The sequence below is a fragment of the Pleurodeles waltl genome, chromosome 4_2 (genome assembly GCF_031143425.1).
Source record: "Pleurodeles waltl isolate 20211129_DDA chromosome 4_2, aPleWal1.hap1.20221129, whole genome shotgun sequence".
Classification (NCBI taxonomy): domain Eukaryota; kingdom Metazoa; phylum Chordata; class Amphibia; order Caudata; family Salamandridae; genus Pleurodeles; species Pleurodeles waltl.
The window spans coordinates 94,018,715-94,041,214 of NC_090443.1; the positions used below are offsets into that span (position 1 = coordinate 94,018,715).

General features: G+C 45.4%; 1 protein-coding gene across 2 annotated transcripts in view; it reads left to right on the forward strand.

Moving 5' to 3' along the window:
* The window catches only part of PIP4K2C (phosphatidylinositol-5-phosphate 4-kinase type 2 gamma), a 369,084-nt gene that overhangs the window by 267,581 nt on the left and 79,003 nt on the right, over positions 1-22,500 (forward strand). The window contains exons 8-9 of one of the 2 annotated variants that reach the window (XM_069230812.1): positions 3,605-3,857; positions 13,454-13,557. In XM_069230812.1, coding sequence (XP_069086913.1) covers positions 3,605-3,857; positions 13,454-13,557 — 357 coding nt within the window. The remainder of the gene's footprint in view (positions 1-3,604; positions 3,858-13,453; positions 13,558-22,500) is intronic. The other variant, XM_069230813.1, reaches the window with a different exon arrangement.

A 22,500-nucleotide genomic window follows, 5' to 3' on the forward strand; every position in this document is an offset into this window, starting at 1 on the left:
TTACACCACTGGTGGTGCTGTTCTGTCTTATCTGAGGTGCTACTTCTCAGCTATGCCTGGAGTATTTGTCTGATATGCAGAATGTACTTGACAACTATTCTGGCTCTACAGCTCAATTATGCCTGTTTTTCCCTTCCAAACACCAATTTTACTTTTAGACCTTGCTGCTGCCCATTTTGCCTAAGTCTCTGTTGTGTAGTTATGATCGAACCCTTGCTCCGTTGATTGTGAAACTGTTTAATTTAAGTTTGCTGCCACTAAGTCTGTGTATGTGTTGCTCTTCATCTATATCCAGGTGCTGCCATTCCGTTATGCCTTTGTCATTAGTTGGTAATGCTGGTGATGCCACTGCTTGATCACACCGTTGATGCTGCTTCTGAATTGAATCTGTGGTACTTCTGCTCAGTTATGTCCGTATTGCCTCTTGGTTAAACCCATGGTTATGCCTAGTCTTGCCTGTCCTGTTAAATTATCTCAGTTGAGCTGTTCAGTTATATCAGAGCTGGTGGTCAAATATACCAGTGGTGCTATGAGTAAATTATACCATTGCGAGTTAAGTCATGCTATGCATCTGGTGTTACTCAGTTATATCTGTGGAACTCTTTCATTATGTTCGTGATAGCGCAGCTGTTGCCACACTAACATGTACTGCTTTAGGTCCTGCCGTGTAAGGCTTAAACCATCTTGCAATGAAAGTTTTACTCGTGGTAGGAGAGAGAGGGGCTGAAGAGAGAAGGGTGTATAGATGCCCTTGCCTCTGCCTAACCCCCAGAGAAAACAATAATAGGGTGCTCCAAGTTTGAAGTTAAGGAAGAGTCCATAGAGCTTCATGGATTACATACAGGGTTCATAATACGCCTTTTAGTATAATGCAATCACTGTGGTCAGTCTGCCCATCGGCTTTCTGACTTGCTAGCAAACAATGTTTGTATAATGGCTTAGCATGTGTGAGAAAAACTTTAATGGTTAGATGCGGTCAGATCCTGTTTGGTGGGCTTCTGGGGACACGGGGGCTACTGGGCACTAAAATTGATGGTTGAAGTAGTTTGTCACTGGTGCCACCCTGCTGTGACTCTGCAAGTTGGGCCTAGTACACCCTTTGCACTATGCTCTCAGGGTAGAGAGGAGAAGCAGTCAAAGAATTTTCAGAGAGGTAGTTTGGGGGTGGTGGAGTGAGAGCTCAGTACTCAACTGATAACCAACAAACGCAACAACATATTGTTCAGCCCAGTTCCTATATTTTGGGTAAAACGAAAATACTTTAATTACACAGCATACCAGGACAAGGCACTGATTGAACTGCACCTTTTCTTGATCAGTGCCTTATCCTGATCAAGCACAGGTGCAGCTAAATCAGAATCCCCCTCCCCAAAGCATATATGTGCTCAGCAGTTCAGTTTGCTTTCACCACTTCAAGTTCACACATTAGAGATCTCCAGTTCTCAGAACAGAACTCAGTCTGCTGCTTCAGTTTCTCATCCCACACACATTTTAGGCCCCATGGTTACCTGCATTCTGCCATTATAGGTCATACAGGAGTCCCACTCCTGCAGTGTCAGCTTTTGGACTACTGGAGTCGCAAGTGTGGCCTTGATGACTGGAAGAGATCAGTGCATCAGGTCACATGGCAGCACTCCTCTTTAGCAGTAGCAGCCTGTCCAGGCTGTGTGCAGATGTGTAAGTCTTCAGCTGTTACAGCCTTCTGGCCCATCAGGGCTTTGATCCAAGTAGCAACAGTGAGTTCAGGCAATGTTCAGGCATTGGCATATGCTTGTCATATAGCAGGCTGCTGATCACATACATTATTCAGAAAATTCAAATCTTGGTGCAGTTCATGCCAAGAACTACTCTGGGAAATGGGGGGACCCATCCACTATAGGTGACTCTTGGCTATTCTCCTGCGTAGTTGCTTGCTTTCTCTGGTTGTTCCCCATGCATAGTATGCTGGGCTTCACCTCCACAACACTCTTCTTCTGCAGGGCCAGTCCCACTACTCCCCTTTCTCAGCAGCCAGGTGATCTTCTAGGCTCTAAGCTCATCATCCACTCCTCTCAGCAGAAAGTACAGACTTCAGATGATGTCCCCTCACCTCTGAGAGACTGTCATGAAAGCACCAGCACTGGTCATGAAGCAATCCTTTGGGCCCTTCACAGAGCACTCCCTTTCTTAGTCATGGAGAACTCGGAACTGAAACAAAGGGGGGGTGCTTTCAACCTCACGTTTATAATTTTTTTCCAGGTAAGGCACTTGGATCGCTGTCAAAGATTTCCTAGTATGTGTAGGTTGATTCTATTTCAAATATATATTTTTGGCTGTTCACCAGACAGAGCCTTTGCTCAAGCAGGTAGCAATGGCAAAGGCTCCAAGCAGAAGTGCAGAAAACCGAGATACAATGAGGTGTGCATTCTCTGCGCTTGTCTGTCACCAGGGTTTCCGAAGCAGTACTCAGTGACAGAAAAAAGTGCAGGCTTTGCCTAGACCCTCACCTTGAACACAAAAACCCCAACCTTCATCCATACCAATCATTAATGAGCAGTGATGTGGAAGAACTAATCAACAGCCCCTTGCTAACAAGAAACTCATTGAATGTCTAAGGATAGCCCTGTCTCCACCCTCCTTCACTTCACTGTCTCATTCTCTGCCTTCCAGCCATACGAATGCAGTCAATACACTTCCACTGTCTGCAGAAACTATATCCATCCTTCATCTCGTGTCCGGCTAAACCAGAGGCTATCTTAAACAGATACCACTGGTCCCAAAGCTCAGACTTTAATTGTGTGCAGAATTCTCCGGTCATTTGTGTCACACAACCGCTGCACATAAATGCACTCAGCGCGCACACACACTGAATAGAAGTGCGAGGACCACACTTCCCTTTACACAGAGTAAAGGTTCTGGTAATACTAGTGACAGAGACGTTTTAAGGCATGGGCATATGGCCAGGGCCTCTAGGATATAGTGCTTTCTTTTGTTTACTTTCAGCCATGTTGCAGAGCAGCGGCGCTGCAATAGAACATGGCAAAAACACATTGAAAAAGCCAACAGCTCTTGCATAGGTGAGACCTGTTGGCTTTGCCACTGCTTTTTTGGTTCAGATTGTGAAAAGCCTGGTCGCTTTTCCAGGAATTATTATTTGTAAAAATCATGACAAAACAAGAATTGACAAAGCCAAATGGTTACCAACCAATGCCAGGCCTGTTGGTTTTGCCAGTGCTTGTTTGTGGTAATTTGTATCTAATTGTTGTGGTCCATGAATTGCTTTCACTATGAGACATGTATGCAAATATTTTGTACCTCTCTTACATTATCACATTATTTGACACTTAAACTTAAAATTATGTGAACGTGTCTCAACTTTCTGCATGTTCCTAGCTTACTTCTCACCACTTTCACTAATGAAATTGCCTGAAAAGTTGATAAAATGCTTGTCCTTGGCTATGATTGGTGTATACAGTTTATCATCAAGAGTTGTTTTTAAAGACCTTAGCAACCTATGTTGTGTGTGTAATTAATAAAAAACAATTGCATGCTTTTTGAGGATTCTTTTGCAAACATTTCCCTGAAAAATCAGGTTGCTCCTAAATTAACTCTACTGAATGTTTAGTTCTTAGTGCAGCTGAAGATTATGGACTACAGCCTGCTACTTGGAATACATGACGTTCATCGAGCTGAACAGGAAGAGGAGGAAGATTTGAAGGATGATACGGAGGATGGGGAGGATGAATGCCCAGTTGGGACAGCTGGGTCATATGGAACATCCCCCGAAGGGATTGCTGGATACTTGAACTCCCATAAAGCACTTGGACCTGGAGAGTTTGACGCTCAAATTGATGTATATGCAATCAAAAGTGCAGAAGGTAAGTCAGCTAAAACAAAACAGTATGGGCAATATAGTGAAAGAGTGAGAAAGGTCATGACTGGTAATATATTAATATTTTTAATATATTAGTTTGCCCTTATCTTTTCCTATGAATAATTTGGTTTCTGATGGATACTTCTACCTTCAGGTACCTCACATTTTTAATATCCTAGGCATTAGTCTGAATCTGGAAACTCTTCCGTACCAATATGGGGCACGGGCTCCACCTAGATGATGCCTTGTGATGTCACTGCGGCCATAGTCTCTATTGGTGTCATGACGTCAGTTCCCCTTTCTTCTGTGCCATCAGTGCATTCCACAACTCCTTATAATAATCTCCTCGAGTGTGGACGTAGTCAATGATTTACACACAGTGTATTCCTAGGTGCAATTTTTGTTTTGACGTGTCACCACCCAGATGGTAAAAATTCAAATTTTGTCAGGACTGTGATGTTCAGATGTCCATCACAGACTACTATAACACCTGCTATTGGTGTCTGACCTGTTTGTTGTGTCAGAAATTGCATCCCAAAGTGCTAAAGGAACAGAAGCCCACAATGTTTATTCCCAGGGCATGAGAAGACCAACTTGGGGGTCCGTAAATCATGACTGAGGTCGAAGTATCCAGATTTATCTTCTTCAGAAAAAGAAGAAACATAAGATGAAGAGGAGGCAGGAATCTTTTCCACACATCGAGAAGCAAGTCCCTAAGACTGTCAACTTCACCTCACCCAGTGTTGGATCAAGAACCACAGACCTAGTCTGCCGAGGATCCGGTACTTGCGGCACCATACACTGCAGTGCCAACTGCAAGGCTCTAGACCGGTCATCTCTACCCAGAATTTCCTCCTGGGCCAGATCAGTCAATGTTTCTGAATGGAATGTCTAGAACCTTCTCTAGATCCAAGGCCCCAGCTGGAGCACAAGATGGCCCCATGGGTCCTTTGGCTTTCTCATTTGGAGGATTACCTGTGTTCTACTACTTAGCCTTCTGCTACTCTGCACCCTTCATGCCCTTCCTCTCACTACCTCCAGATGCCAAGGATGATGATGATGCTTGCCATTGAACCTTGCAAGTTCATCCTCTGACGCTGGACCCAAGCAACTCCGAGGCCCACAATTAATGCCTCCAGCGCCTCACCCAACATTACTGGAGCCACAGCCAACATCACCGGTGCAGTGTCTGGCTCCACCTGCATCAAGGCTGACGTCAATACCTCTTCCACTGCAGCCATTGTGTCCAACTCTGCTGATGCCGCAACCATTTTGACCATAGAGTCTCTTCTTCTGATTAACCTACCACTTCATCACTACAGAAGAGAGGCACAGAGACTGACGGAGGAAGGTCAGTTCCTTTTCAGGGAAGAAGAAATTCTTCTTGACAAACTCATTGCTGAGGACAGCAGAGGTCAGGCTTCTTTGGATCCATATTTTGCGGGCCTCAGATATGGGCTGGATACCTCTCTCGAGAGGTATCTTGTCAGCCCAGCTGGACTCCCTCTACCTGTGGTGAATTCCTACTATTCAGTCATTAGGATTGCAGTGGACATGTTTGACCTGCACCTTCCAACCACAGAAGTTAAGCCCAGAATCCTCACTGATGTTCTTTGTTTAGTCACTTACATGTATAAACCATTACTGCCTTTTAATGGAGCCCTAACAGAGTCCATATTAGCTATATGGGAGAAGTCTGTGACCTCTACCCCAGGTTTCCACCTTCCTCTCCTCCTGTCCCTCTCCAGAGAGCCTGGTAGTAAAGGCATCTTGTTCCTTAAAGCAGTCACCAGGAGCTGTTCTTACTACATCATCGTACAAAGAATCTAAGTAAATTGAACAATTTGCATAAAAGATGTTTGTCTGCAGAAAGTATGGTCCTCAAATCCATGAATGACACCTGGCTTCTTGGCAGATACGTTCATGCTCTGCTTGATTTGGAATAGGCAGTCATTCCCAAGCTCTCAGATGATCGTCAGATTCAGTGCTGAGCTGATAAGGGAAAGTCAAGCTGCAGCAAAGCAAGACGTACATTCTGGCATGTGCAAAGCTCATTCAGTTGCAAGAGTCATGGGGATGTCTTTCTCCCTACGCCGCCATCCCTTGCTGCGGAATTCTGTTTTTTCACACGTCCATTCCACTCTAATGGATCTCTCATTCCACAGCTCTCCCCTTTTCGGTGTAAACACTGATTCTGCATTGAAGAGCTCAAAGAAAAGGAAAGCTGTCAACAGTCATCACTTAATCTCCACGCATGAAGGTGGAAACTGGATAGCAAGACTATGGCCCGGAATCTTGGCCTCCAAACTCACACCAGAGACGACTGTCATTTTCTGAGGTTTCAGCAGGAGTTTAAGCTATCATGGCTGTCAGCAGTACACCCATCAGCAACAACAGCAGGTGAATCCCCTCTATAAGCAACATAGGGGGCGAGGCAAAGAATGAACGCATGACCTACCTCTACCTTTCTCCTCATCCATCTTCTCTTCCCTAGCCACCGCAGGAAAGCAGCCCTCGTTCCTCCTTCCACAAACACACCCTACCTGTTGGAAGACGGGTATCCTCTTTTCCAGAAGCTTAGAGTGCCATCACATCTGACAGTTTGATCTTGCATATTGCGGAAAGTGGGTATGCTCTGCCCTTTCAACAAAAACTCCCTCCTACCCCCCTTCTCATCGACCAACGCACCCACCAGGCCCTCTGCTCATCCTCCAACAAGAGGTTCAGTTCTTACTTTCAAAGGGCAGAAAGTTTTGCCAATTCGTTATCCCCAAAAACTATGGCAGCCTATGCCCAATCCTAGGCCTCAGGATTGAGGTGAAGTTCAAAATGCTGTCCTTAGCTCAGGTTTCACTGTGGACCCAAAAAGAGAGCTGTTGTTCTACCTTCATCAAACATGAGTTCCGGGTGGATGATAAACTTTTTGTGAGGTATGTTGGAATGCATAAAGGGCGGGCCATGCAGAAGAGGACCATGTCAAGATGGGTCATACTTTGCATAAAGACATGCTGCGCAGTGGCCAAAAAGCAACCTCCTCAAGGCTTGCAAGCTCATTCCAACAGAGCTAAAGCTGCAAACACTATATTAGCATGCATAGTTCCGGTCCTGGATATCTGCCAGGCAGCAACGAAGGCCTCTTTGCACACGTTCACAAAGCACTATCGCCTCGACCCCAACCAGAGCTAACTCTAGTGACCGATGAGGTGGGGCAGCCATCTGGGGTAGTCTGAAATCAGAGAACTACAGTGTCTGGCGGATTCTGGGCTTCACATCAACATGTTGGAGCTTTGGGCGATCTGCTTGGCATTGAAAGCCTTTCTTCCTTCGAACAAGCGAAGGCTGGTGAATGTGTTTGGACAACACTACAACACCACACCAACACCACTCTGGACAACAGAGCAGGTTAGGGTTGTGGATCCTATGTCAAGAGCATCTGCTTCTCTGGACTTAGCTAGAATGCCAGGGCATTTCCCTTGTGGTTCGACACCTAGAGGGCTCTCTGAACACCAGGGGAGATGAACTCACCTGACGCTGCCTAGTGAATCACAAATGGCATCTCCTTCAGGAGGTGGTGCAAAGCCACTTTCAAGAGTGGTGAGTGCCTTGATTAGATTAGTTTGCCACATCTGAATGCGCAATTCTGCACACTGGTGTTTCCAAGAAGACTATTGCTCAGACGCTTTTCGTCTCAAGTGGAGCTCTGGCCTCTAGGACTCCTTTCCGCTAATAACACTCCTCTCCAGAGTTCTAAGGAAGATCATGAAACACAGGGCCCAGGTTATTTTAATGGTTCCAGGTTGGGCACAGAGAGCCTTGCATCCATAGCTGTTGAGCAAGAGCATTGCTCCCCAATCAGGCTGCCTCTTGTAATGGAGCAGATGAAGAAGTGTGTAGACAGGAGATTATGATCAATGGCTAACACAGGAACAGAGATGCAGGAAAACAAGGGACAGAAACAGATACTACAAAATAGCTAAAAACAGAAAAATGTATACAGGGAATAGGGGAAACAGAATCAAAATACAAACGGGTAATAACAGTGGAAGTAATTCAACAGAGCACAAGGAGACTCAACAGAAGTCAGTTTCAAGATGCTTCACTGAATTGAACTAAAAGGGCTGAAATAGCTGTGTGGAAATCCAAGTGTAAGGATTTAACCAGGTGCAGGGAATCCGAGAACTACCAATGAAGGGAACACTGAACTTGGATCTGGAGAAGCGAAGACCAGCGGTGCAAGGAGACACAGAATAGGAAAATCTGGAACAGACTATGGATTAGAACAAATATAGAGAACGGTCCAGAAAGCAAATATAAAGAGTTCAAAATCACCGTAGGACCCAGGAACAAATCTAGTAAACCGGAAACTGCCACCATGACATGATCTAGGAAGAGTCTGAAAACGGAGAGACCTACGTGTACCATAATGCGTCAGGGAAGTGAATAATTCCAGATGTACCCATTCAAAAGAATTTCCAGCTAGGTAGCCACTTTCATCCACCTCATTGAGAATTGCACACAGCATAGGAAAAGTTATATAAAATCCTATTTTTAGGATATTTAAGCATTTTCCTTTGAGGGTCCTGGTACCAAACATTTGGTGTTGGTGCAGCTGCACATAGTATGACAAATGCATTCCCATCACTGGTCCCCACAAATTGCATGACAAGGACGTAGCAGGAAAGTTAAAAATACAGTAAGTTGCAAACAATTTCTAGTTTCGAAAATGACTAATGTATGCATATATGACGCTTGGAGAGGAAATTGACAATGTACACTGGGCACTTTTCCATCGTTGGATTTTTTACTAAACCACTGTGAGGAAATGGGGTGTATTATATGGTGTGGTTGTGTGACCTCGTCTTGTAATACTTACTAACCCCTTTTGGATCAGTAGGTTTTGTTTGTTAGACCTTTATCTCCACCTTGGTTAGTTGTAGCTCTGAGCAGTTACACTTGCACAAAGAAGGAAGGGTAACGCATTTAAACAGCACTAAAACAATTGAAAAAGAAAACACAAGACACAAAAGAAATCCAGCACCAATTTATAAAAATAGATTAAGTTTCTGTTTTTAGACACCAAAACGAAAAAGATGCACTGGCAGGAATCGGAGATACAGAATTTACAAGATGTAGTAAATCAACACTTTTTACTTTACCACAAACAAGTATTGACAATTTCAACGAATTTGACACTTTAAACTTTTTTTTAGGAAAAATCTTGGTAAATATCAACATGGTTGTAGGAAGCTGGCTTTTTATGTTGTGTACCAAAAAGGAGTGCGCCATGCAAAAAGTCCAGAAGACCCTTATTGATTTATAGGGCCTTACTTGAATAATCCCAAGTGCTCTTTTTGTGGTAGTGTGGCCGAGCACCTTAGGCTTATCAGAGGGGAGTGTTGAGCATTTATTGTACACACAGTCAGTAAATGAGAGACACACTCAAAAAGAAATCTGAGACCAATTTAGAAAAATAAAAAAAATATATATATATTTTGTCACCAACATCATTGATATTGAGTAAGTACTTTAGACGTTATTGGCTTTTACAGAAAACACAGAAAAGCAGCAAAGCTATCAGATTTGAGCCATGAGCCTCGAACGTAGTTGTGTTATCCTGTGGGAGAAACATAGATGCATAGTTTCTTGCAAACAGTTGTAAAGAGGTCTCTTTATGACTTAAGGTATTTGGGGGGCCAAGGTCCCAAGAACGAACCACCAGCAGTTTGGGTTTATCTGCCCTGGTGTGTCCAAGTGCAGAGGTGCTTGTCGCATTGGTAGTCTTGAATGCTACAGCGGTGAAAGTTTAAAGGGACATGTGAAAAAAGAGTGTCTGCAAGGGGGGACTTGGAGACAAGTCTGTCAGGACCCACCTTGGGGCTCGGCTCGTGGGAGGCTCCTAGGCCGAGCAGATGCAGACAGAAATTGTATACTTGGGCAGGTAAGTTTTGGCAGCAGGTGTGTCCGGACTGGACAGAAACAGGCCTTGGTGGGTGCAAGTGTCCCAGTAATCAGGATATTGGTGCAGAGGGGCTCCTGGAGGGTCTAGCGTCTCTAATCACGGTAGAAAGACGGGGCTGATCTTCTACAGCCTCAAAATCTTCCACCTGGCCTGATGCTCCTTGGTGGGTCCGTTGGCCATCAAAACGTTGAACCGGACAGATGCCGTCGGTACCTGCAGATGCAGGGGGACGGCACCTTCTCCCCAGTGGAGATGTAGCTTGGTTGTTGAAGCGCTGGACAGTCCTCCACACCTTTGGGAGGATGCACAGCTTTTGGACGAGTCTGGTCTGGGCAGTTGTCGAGGTTCCAGCAGCAGGGCCGAGTTTTGTGCCAAGTGTTTGTTAAATCCTCTGTTCTCCTGGTGACAGATCCTCTTTTGTCCTTCGGGTTCCCTGTAGACTAATTTAAGTTCCTAGTGTCAGGGGGTGCCCTAAATACTGAACTTAGGGATGTTGAGGGGAGTCTGAGGTAGTAGCCAATGGGCTTACTTAGCTCTGGGGTGAAACACCACCTAAATGACCACTTCCTGTCAAGATTAAGCATTTTATCTTCATAGTTTCACTAGAAACAAGATGGTGGAACCCTTCCTCGAGTACCCACTTCCAGTAACCCACCATAGGGGTGTGACTAGCCTGGAAGTGAAACACCCCCCTGTATAACTAATTTCTCACCTGATCTGGTGCCAAATGGGCCTTAGGTCAGGGTGTGGCTTTCCCCATGACTTGGGTAAGCCATGATTGCATATCAAAGGCGGCAGGGGCTTTGAAGCCCCTGGCCCCGATATGCTAAATCACTAGCCATCCTCACTTGAGGAAGTGTGATCATCTCCCTCCGGAGCAGGCATTGTCTCTGGCCTCTGACAGCGTGGGCTTTCACCTGCAGGGTATCAAAAACTTGTCTGTAGTGGCAGGCTGGTCGATAGCAGTCAGCCAACACACTAGAGGACTAGTAGGTTTTCAGGAGGCACCTAGGTGCATGTTATAGTAAATCCGATACTGGCATGATTTAGCTGGGTAATATGTAATGGCCAGTGCACAGTACATGCCCTCAACATGGCTGCCTGAACACTTGGAATGTCTAGCAATGGAACTAGGCATCACAGGGGTACATCTGCTCATGCAGTCGTGCTCCTACGTGTAATGTAATGCACTCTGTCTTAGGGCTCTAAGGCCTGCTGTAGGGGTGACTTACATACATTGAATGCAGTGATCATGGGCATTGCACACAGGGTGTGTGCAGTGTTGTGTTTTCAAAATGTTTTGCACCATTTCACCCATTCTGCAGTGGCAGTCTGCATGCAATTTGAGTGTGGGCCCCTTAGGGTGGCATAATACGTGCTGCAGCCCTTAGTACCATGCCCCAGGTACCAGCGATACCACTTACTAGGGACTTACAGAGGTGCTCAGGTCCTTGCCAGTTGGGTTACAATTAGACATTTACCTTGTTCTACGGAAATAGCACTGGCGCCTGGTTAGAAGGGACTCAGTGGACTATCAGTCACAAACCAGCAGCTAGTAATCCAAATTGGAGCAAAAAGTGGGAGGACAAACACAAACAGCCTGGTTTCCTTTATTGGTTATTTATACTTACCTTAGGTGACCAACCTTGTCAGAGAGACTGTTATGGTCCACAGAAACAGTTACTACTCCCTAAATGCAGTCTTAAGTTAATTTCCAGCATTGGTGGACCCTGCCATTTACTTCTATCGAGTGATTCTGATGCAAGGGATACAGTATGCTGAAGATGCTCAATAATGTTGAAGATTCTAAGCGGGCAACGAGGGTCTTCCTGGGGCTACCATCTTGCCTCAGCAAGCTTTTTTTACCTGTTGTAGCCCTTTGCTGCAAACAAGAGATCAGCCAACTGACCTTTGGAGTCTCTTACGCTGACTGGGCTCGGAAGTAGTCAACTTCTACATGAGCATGACACAGCGGGCACAGTCCTTTGCTAGCCCCCAGGTTCGTCAGGTGCAGTTCATGTCGGTGCAACCTCTCTTCACCATGTCCTTGGTGCAGCAGGGCAGATATACTACGGTCCTCTTCTCCAGTCCAAAGTGATCAGAGTACTGGGTGCCAGAGGTGCCCTTTTATGCCAAGAAAATGCCCTCAGGGTAGGTCGCAGTCTCTAGCCAAAGGGTTACAGAGTTCCCTCCCTCCTGATGGCTACTTCCTGTGAAGTGTGGCATCTAGCTATCCCAGAAGTCTCTTTTCTGCCCACTCTCAAGATGGCAGAACCTCTCGCTCGGCTTGTAGAGCTCCCTGCCCCAACCCAGAGGTCTGGCTACCAACAGGATTACACGCCACCTAAAAATCTATTTGCCAGTGGGTTTCCCCTCTCTGTCCCGAGAGCCAGCCTGTTTACCTAAACAGTTAATTTGAGAATATACTTTATATCATTTCAGCGAGGCTGCATTATATCAGCTTTCCAAGACTGGAGTTTTATCAATATGTGTGTTTTTTCACGATGTTTGACCCCCAATGGAACTGTATGATGGTCTGATGTGAAGTCTCTACGTTCTGCTTTGTTTTTGCCACATGGAACCAGTTCTTAAACGTTATTCTAAAATGTACTGTTTGCAGTAGGCTCACGTTATTTGCCTGTTCTTCCAGAAGGCTGTATTTGGGTAATGCTTGATAAGCTTTAACAAATAACAGGTTACAGGTAGGCGACTTTGTCTTCTTTCAGAAATCGATATCATTGCAGTGATAGGCTTGAAAGTACAATATAATCCTTTGGGTTTGCTGCTTTAATTTACATAATGAAATTCTTACGTGTTTAAAGCTCCTTTGAAGCATAGATTTGCCTAGTCGGGTGAAATAAAACGTGTCGCCATGTTCATGGCTTTAAAAAATAAATCTTTTAAAAACTGAAACCTCCTCACGTACAATTTCCTGGTCAAATTCACTGCTGGTAGTGATAACTTCAGTGCAGCAGAGACATAATTTTAGGTTGTTACCAAAATAACTGAGGGCCTGACTACGGGTCAGGTGGAGAGATATCCCAGGGAGGATGATAGTCAACCTGATCATGACTGGCCCGGTGTTTAGAACATCAGGCCGATTTTTAGCTAACATTACATCTGGCCGGTAAAACATTGTCTCAGTCATTGCTGACTTTTTTTTCTAGCAAGGGGAATCCATGTAATGCTCTCTCCTGCCAGAATTATCCTTCCCCTATTGTTTCCCCTTCTGTCACTGACCCTTCCAATCCCTTCCCCCCCTGTCCATCTCCCTTAACTTAAGCTCCATACAGATGCTGCAACACACATCTCTAAGACCTGCTCAGCGCAAGTGATAAATGTGTGTGCTGAATCAAATGGAACAGGGAATACTGTGCAGAATTCCACAGAGTAAGTTAGTGTATGCACCGTTATTCTGCAGTCCGACTCTTAATAGGTGTCATTCCTTGTGAGGATATTGGTTGGTAACAGAAATTCTGGCCAGTAGAAATCCCTGCATGGAATTACACCTAACCCCTAAATATGATTTAAGTGGTCTGTTTGGGATTATTTGAGGGTTATTGTTTGAAGTAATAGTATTTTATTTTGCCTAATCTATAGATATTTTTCATTTTATTTGTGATATATTTATTTTTTTGCAGGTGCACCAATGAAGGAAGTGTATTTTATGGGGTTGATTGACATGCTGACACTGTATGACGCTAAAAAAAAGGCAGCTCACGCGGCAAAAACTGTTAAACATGGGGTAAATGAGAATTAAGTCATTACGTTTTTTCATCGTACATTTTTTTTTTTTTATGTGCTTCGTCCCCTCATCCACATCTCTTTCATGCTGGGAAGGTGATCCTGTAGTTTTTTGTGTCCGTTAACTCTGTTGTGACCAATTTCATGTTTGTTCGCTGATGTGTCCAGGGTGAGTGACTTTTGGAAGTTGTCCGACATGCCACTTCAGTTGGCATGCTAATGTTCAGCTGAAGGAATATGCTAAAGGCAGTTGGCTTTCTGACACCTAAAACCGCCATTATAAAACAGACCTTATTTGCAATCTCCTATGTTGAGGACCAGGATATCCTGGAGACCATTTTTATGCAGGTACACCACAAATTACTAATGTTAGATTGATGTGTCTTATATTCTTTGCATAGCAGGTTAACCCAGGCAAGACTGGTTTGAAGTTTCAATTTGTATGTTTAATAAAGAATATCCCGTGCACAGTAAAGTTGAAAGCGCAGGGGAAACAAATAACAAACACAAACACCCAACTCTTTTGTATAGTTTTGCGGTGTTCTCCCTGAGTTATTGTATAGTTATTGAATGTAAGAACGTATTTGTGAGCGAGGGGTCTTCCAACTGATTAATAGTAGACTGGGTGACGGCTTGAAGTTTTGTGTTTTCTTCTGTACCTGGGATGTTAGTCTTGTATTTTGTGAATGTCATTATTGTGCAGTATTTGAAATAGTGCAGGGTTCTGTGCTCATCCTTTTCACTTCTTCAGTCAGTTCTTTTTCATTAATGGGACCTGTCTTTACTAATTCACTGCTCTAGAAACTAGACTGCAGAAAAGAGGCATGCAGGATCTGGGTCCTGGAATTCTTGGTGGTGGTAAAAAACGATCCAAAATAGGCAATCTTTAGTGAATTTGTCACAATGTAGGCCTGTCAAAGCTTTGTTCCTTAACATTTCTCATAAACATGAGTCATAATGATAGGAAGGCAGGAATATTACTGGAGAAAAAAGCATGTGTAATTTTGAAATCAGTTAGGGCTGTGGATAAATTAGAATGGCTTTCATAGTTTTTATTTGGAGTCTTTTGATAGAGACTTCTAACCGCAGATTCTTCACCTTCTGAATTTCACAATGGCACCATACTGAATCAAGAACCTTCAAAGCAATTACCTCTAATGTTGGTAGGTGATGTTGTGCGGTTCAGTGTCTGCTCTGTCCTGCTTCGAATGTGATGTCAGTGCCCCTATATGTACACCGCCTTTGCATGCTGATGTCGGTTCCTTTTTTTCTGCACCTTCCAATGCTGACCCAGAGTTAGCACTGCTGTCTTTTGACAGACTTTTTCCCCCTGCAGTGAAATTTCTTGAGTACTCCATTGTGTAGATATGGACCCTAAAACGACAGGTTCAGGCTGTGTCTTGACTGTCTGTGACAGATTTTGGTGATGTTTAACCGCAAAGTTTGCCTCAGCACCTCACACAACTCTGAGTTGTATTTGTGCTGCACAAAGATGAATCAGAAAGCCATCTGTAAACGCAAAGAAAAGTTAGCCATCGCCGAACTAGGTCGGAAAAAGCAGTCATGATTGAGGGCACAGAGGCACTCTCGTTCCTGGGGCTGTTTGTACTGATGTTCAAAATCAGTCACAGAGTTTGCGTAAGTAGAAGAGAACTCGCAAAAAGCACAAGAAGTCAAAACATGGGCCTCACTGGCCATGCCACGTTCACCACCCTGAGTCGTACAACGCCTTTGGTATCTCTAGGACAAGGAGCCGTTCCATGGAACGTATTCCAGCAATGTTCATGCTGCCTATTGGGACCATGCCGTTGGTTCTGTTCCTTACACCAATCCCACCACTTGACTTCTATCAGACCTTTCTTTGAGCACAGTGCTTCTAGCTGACACCTTGGTGCAACTTTCTGCACCACTTTGCGCTGCAACTGATGCCACTGGCATGAGCCTCAAAACTGGTACCGAAGTCACTGATTCCGAATATCGATCTGATAGTTCTGAGGGATTCTGAAGCATTGCCCTTACCCTGTAGACCACAGCAGTACGTACAGTTCAACTAAGATATATCTCAACAACTTGACAGAAACAGTAGTGATTAGGGGGGTGATTATATGAGGAAGGAAGTCTATTTGAAGATCTTCAGGTTGCTAGTGGTATACATACCTCACCAGACATTGGGTTATCATCCCCAAACTCAGCCATAGCTGCAGAAGCCTCTGCCCCCTTTCCACGATGAACAGGAGGGCAGCAAAGGTCATAGATCTCAGCCTACCCATGCAAGAGTTCAAAACAAATGTCCTCACTGAGGTTCTGAACCCAGCTCAGAAGAACCAAGACTTTCTATTGGCTTTTAATGAAGCCCTTTAGACGTCCTGGTGGGCACTTGGGCAGATCAGCGATCTTTCCCCCTAGAGAATGTCAGTGTCCAAACTGCACAGGCCTGCTCCTGGAAACCCAATGTTCGATGGCATCTGTAGCTGTAGATACGCATGTTCTGCAATAGCTCGCCATCTGGTGTTGGGCCGGAGTGTTACAAGTTGTTTTTCTTCGAAGAAGTCTTTCGAGTCACGGGACCGAGTGACTCCTCCTTTTGTCTCCATTGCGCATGGGAGTCGACTCCATCTTCGATTGTTTTTTTTCCGCCATCGGGTTCGGATGTGTTCCTGTCGCTCCGAGTTTCGGAACGGAAAATTAGCTAATTTCGGAAGATTTTCGTCGGTATTGTTGCGTTCGGGATCGGCGTACTTAGATTCCACACCGCATCGAAGATCGAAGAGCTCCGGTGCCCTTCGGGGTAGTTTTTCGATCCTCCGTCGGGGCCTGGTCGGCCCGACCGCGTGCTGAAGAACGCCGATGGAACGGACCCCGTTCCGTTTCTGCCCCAAATGCCACAATAAGTACCCTTACACAGACCAACACTTGGTCTGCAACCTGTGCCTGTCACCTGAGCACAGCGAAGACACCTGCGAGGCCTGTCGTGCGTTCCGGTCCCGAAAAACACTCCGAGACCGTCGAGCCAGAAGACTTCAGATGGCGTCCGCACCGACAGCCCAACGGGAGTTCGAGGAACAGGAAGAAGAAGGTACCTTCTCGATCCAAGACTCAGACTCCGAAGGATTCGACGATACACAAACCGTGAGTAAGACGTCGAAATCCACTCAGAAGAACATTTACAAGGCCCAGGGGACGCCACTGCCACCAGGCCATGGCTCCACCCATAAATTCGGTGACCGCCCGTCGGCACCGAAAAAGGCCCACACAGTGCCGAGATCGTCCGACTCCGGTCGAGACACCGGCACGCAGCCTTCTCGGGACCGAGAAAGTGCTGGAGACAAGCCTCGACACCGAGATGCCGGTGCCGACACGGCTCGACGCCGAGACAGCGGCACCGAAACAGATCGACGCCGAGAGGTTTCGGCCCCGAAAAAGAAAAGAGTCACCTCGGAGCCGAAAAAACACGCAGACAGGGTTTCGATGCCGAAACAAACTGCAAGCGACCCAGCTTCAGGCTCTTATACAGAAGAGCACTCGCTAACCTCCCAAATGCAGAAGCATAGGTTTGAGGAAGAGCTGCAAGCAACTGATGTGGACCATACGCAAAAGCGTATCTTCATACAGCAGGGGACAGGAAAAATAAGCACCCTTCCCCCCATTAGGAGAAAGAGAAGGTTGGAGTTCCAGACGGAACAAACACTACAACCAAAAGTGGTGAAAAGAGTTACCCCACCACCCTCTCCTCCGCCTGTGATTAACGTCTCACCAGCACAAACTCCATCACACTCCCCAGCTCACACCACCATGAGCCAGGGTGACCAAGATCAGGACGCATGGGACCTATACGACGCCCCAGTGTCAGATAACAGTCCGGAGGCATACCCTACAAAGCCATCTCCACCAGAAGACAGCACCGCGTATTCTCAAGTGGTGGCTAGAGCAGCACAATTTCACAACGTAAGCCTCCACTCAGAACAGGTCGAGGATGATTTCTTATTTAACACACTCTCCTCCACCCACAGCTCCTACCAAAGCCTGCCTATGCTCCCTGGTATGCTCCGGCACGCAAAAGACATCTTTAAGGAGCCGGTCAAAAGTAGGGCAATCACACCAAGGGTGGAAAAAAAGTATAAGGCGCCTCCTACAGACCCGGCTTTCATCACTACACAGCTGCCACCAGACTCTGTCGTTGTAGGAGCAGCTAGGAAAAGGGCCAACTCTCACACATCTGGAGATGCACCACCCCCAGATAAAGAAAGCCGCAAGTTCGATGCAGCTGGTAAAAGAGTCGCAGCACAAGCTGCAAACCAGTGGCGCATCGCGAACTCCCAGGCACTACTTGCGCGCTATGACAGAGCCCACTGGGACGAGATGCAACATCTCATTGAACATCTGCCCAAGGACTTACAAAATAGGGCAAAACAAGTGGTTGAGGAGGGACAGACCATCTCCAACAACCAGATACGCTCCTCCATGGACGCTGCAGATACAGCTGCACGGACAATTAATACATCTGTAACTATCAGAAGGCATGCATGGCTCCGAACGTCTGGATTTAAACCAGAGATTCAACAAGCAGTTCTCAATATGCCTTTTAATGAAAAAGAACTGTTCGGTCCAGAAGTGGACACAGCGATTGAGAAACTCAAAAAAGATACGGACACTGCCAAAGCCATGGGCGCACTCTACTCCCCGCAGAGCAGAGGGAATTACAGCACATTCCGTAAACCGCCCTTTCGAGGGGGGTTTCGAGGTCAAAGCACACAAGCCAGCACCTCACAAGCCACACCGTCCAGTTACCAGGGACAGTATAGAGGAGGTTTTCGGGGACAATATAGAGGAGGGCAATTCCCTAGAAATAGAGGAAGATTTCAAAGCCCCAAAGCCCCTACTACTAAACAGTGACTCACAGGTCACTCACCCCCTCCACACAACACCAGTGGGGGGAAGAATAGGTCATTATTACAATGCATGGGAGGAAATCACTACAGACACTTGGGTTCTAGCAATTATCCAACATGGTTATTGCATAGAATTTATACAATTCCCTCCAAACATACCACCGAAAGCACAAAATTTAACAACACACCATTCCAATCTCCTGGAGATAGAAGTGCAGGCACTATTGCAAAAGAATGCAATCGAATTAGTGCCAAACACACAAATAAACACAGGAGTTTACTCACTGTACTTTCTGATACCAAAGAAGGACAAAACACTGAGACCAATCCTAGACCTCAGAGTAGTGAACACTTTCATCAAATCAGACCACTTCCACATGGTCACACTACAAGAAGTATTGCCATTGCTAAAACTGCACGACTACATGGCAACTTTAGACCTCAAGGATGCTTATTTCCATATACCAATACACCCATCGCACAGGAAATACCTAAGGTTTGTATTCAAAGGAATACATTACCAATTCAAGGTACTGCCTTTCGGATTAACAACCGCACCAAGAGTCTTTACCAAATGTCTAGCGGTAGTCGCAGCACACATAAGAAGGCAGCAAATACATGTGTTCCCATATCTAGACGACTGGCTAATCAAGGCCCATTCGTTAATAGAGTGCTCAAATCACACAAATCATATCATACAAACCCTCTTCAAACTAGGGTTCACCGTCAATTTCACAAAATCCAAAATTCTGCCACGCAAGGTACAACAATACCTGGGAGCCATAATAGACACATCAAAAGGAGTAGCCACTCCAAGTCCACAAAGAATTCAAAATTTCAACACCATCATACAACGCATGTATCCAACACAAAAGATACAGGCAAAGATGGTATTACAACTCCTAGGCATGATGTCATCATGCATAGCCATTGTCCCAAACGCAAGACTGCACATGAGGCCCTTACAACAATGCCTAGCATCACAGTGGTCTCAAGCACAGGGTCACCTTCTAGATCTGGTGTTAATAGACCGCCAAACTTACCTCTCGCTTCTGTGGTGGAACAACATAAATTTAAACAAGGGGCGGCCTTTCCAAGACCCAGTGCCACAATACGTAATAACAACAGATGCTTCCATGACAGGGTGGGGAGCACACCTCGATCAACACAGCATACAAGGACAATGGAACGTACATCAAACAAAACTGCATATCAATCACCTAGAACTTCTAGCAGTTTTTCAAGCACTAAAAGCTTTCCAACCAATAATAGTTCACAAATACATTCTCGTCAAAACAGACAACATGACAACAATGTATTATCTAAACAAGCAGGGGGGGACGCACTCCACGCAGTTAAGCCTGCTAGCACAAAAAATTTGGCATTGGGCAATTCACAACCAAATTCGCCTAATTGCACAGTTTATACCAGGGATACAAAATCAACTCGCAGACAATCTCTCTCGAGATCACCAACAGGTCCACGAATGGGAAATTCACCCCCAAATTCTGAACACTTATTTCAAACTCTGGGGAACACCTCAGATAGACTTGTTTGCGACAAGGGAGAACGCAAAATGCCAAAACTTCGCATCCAGATACCCACACAAACAATCCCAAGGCAATGCCCTATGGATGAACTGGTCAGGGATATTTGCTTACGCTTTTCCTCCTCTCCCTCTCCTTCCTTACCTGGTAAACAAACTCAGTCAAAGCAAACTCAAACTCATATTGATAGCACCAACTTGGGCAAGGCAACCCTGGTACACAACGCTGCTAGACCTATCAGTGGTACCCTGCATCAAATTGCCCAACAGGCCAGATCTGTTGACACAGCACAACCAAAAGATCAGACACCCAGATCCAGCATCGCTGAATCTAGCAATCTGGCTCCTGAAATCCTAGAATTCGGGCACTTACAACTTACCCAAGAATGTATGGAAGTCATAAAACAAGCAAGAAGGCCATCCACCAGGCACTGCTATGCAAGTAAATGGAAGAGGTTTGTTTGCTACTGCCATATTAATCAAATACAACCATTACACACAACTCCAGAACATGTAGTGGGTTACTTGCTTCACTTACAAAAATCTAACCTAGCTTTCTCTTCCATTAAGATTCACCTTGCAGCAATATCTGCAAACCTACAAACTACCTATTCAACTTCCCTATATAAAATACCAGTCATTAAAGCATTCATGGAGGGCCTTAGGAGAATTATACCACCAAGAACACTACCTGTTCCTTCATGGAACCTAAATGTTGTCCTAACTAGACTTATGGGTCCACCTTTTGAACCCATGCACTCCTGCGACATACAGTTCCTAACCTGGAAGGTGGCATTTCTCATCGCCATTACTTCCCTGAGAAGAGTAAGCGAGATTCAGGCGTTTACTATACAGGAACCTTTTATACAACTACACAAAAATAAAGTCGTCCTAAGGACCAATCCTAAATTTTTGCCAAAGGTTATTTCACCGTTCCATCTAAATCAAACAGTGGAACTTCCAGTGTTCTTTCCACAGCCAGATACCGTAGCTGAAAGGGCACTACATACATTAGATGTCAAAAGAGCATTGATGTATTACATTGACAGAACAAAAAACATCAGAAAGACTAAACAACTCTTTATTGCATTTCAAAAACCTCATGCAGGAAACCCAATTTCAAAACAAGGTATAGCCAGATGGATAGTTAAATGCATCCAAATCTGCTACCTTAAAGCTAAACGACAGCTGCCCATTACACCAAGGGCACACTCAACCAGAAAGAAAGGTGCTACCATGGCCTTTCTAGGAAACATCCCAATGCAAGAAATATGTAAGGCAGCCACATGGTCTACGCCTCACACATTCACCAAGCACTACTGTGTAGACGTGTTATCCGCACAACAAGCCACAGTAGGTCAAGCCGTATTAAGGACATTATTTCAGACTACTTCCACTCCTACAGGCTGATCCACCGCTTTTGGGGAAATAACTGCTTACTAGTCTATGCAGAACATGCGTATCTACAGCGACAGATGCCATCGAACTGAAAATGTCACTTACCCAGTGTACATCTGTTCGTGGCATCAGTCGCAGTAGATTCGCATGTGCCCACCCGCCTCCCCGGGAGCCTGTAGCAGTTTGGAAGTTACCTTCAATTATTTATATATGTATCATCTCAACCTTAAATAGGTGCATACTTAGTCACTCCATTGCATGGGCACTATTACTACAATTCAACTCCTACCTCACCCTCTGCGGGGAAAAACAATCGAAGATGGAGTCGACGCCCATGCGCAATGGAGACAAAAGGAGGAGTCACTCGGTCCCGTGACTCGAAAGACTTCTTCGAAGAAAAACAACTTGTAACACTCCGGCCCAACACCAGATGGCGAGCTATTGCAGAACATGCGAATCTACTGCGACTGATGCCACGAACAGATGTACACTGGGTAAGTGACATTTTCATTCCTTCTCCCGTTCACCACTCCTGAGTGGTTACTGGTGCACGTGTCTACAAGCAGCAAGAATCCCAATGTCTTCCCTATGACCCTGCCGAGTGAGAACCCAAAAGTGGAATAATTAGCAAAACAAATGTTTTCTAGTGCCAGTCTTGACCTTAGTAGTGAAGTACACTATACCAGGCTTGGACACCATTGACTGCCTTTGCAGGGCAACCCAAAGCAGCATTGTGCTTTGGCGCTATACCTGGATTCACTCTTCAGAATTGTAGACATGCCAGTTGATGGCTCTAGACCAGTGGTTCCCAACCTTTTCTTTTTGATTTCTGTGGACCACCACTTTCATTACTGGAACCCGGGGACCCCACTGAGTCATACTGAAAGCTGGGGACCTAATCTATTAATAATTAATTTTCCAAGCAGTTGCGGACCCCCTGAGGAGGCTTCGCGGACCCCCAGGGGTCCCCGGACCACAGGTTGGGAACCACTGACTGGTTAGAGCTATAGCTGACTCTGCCTTGGAGAGATTTAAAGTGGTGAGCAAGGTCATGCCTGCTCTCTAGGCCTTTCTCTCCTCGTCATTCCCTTTTAGCTGTCCCAACACACCT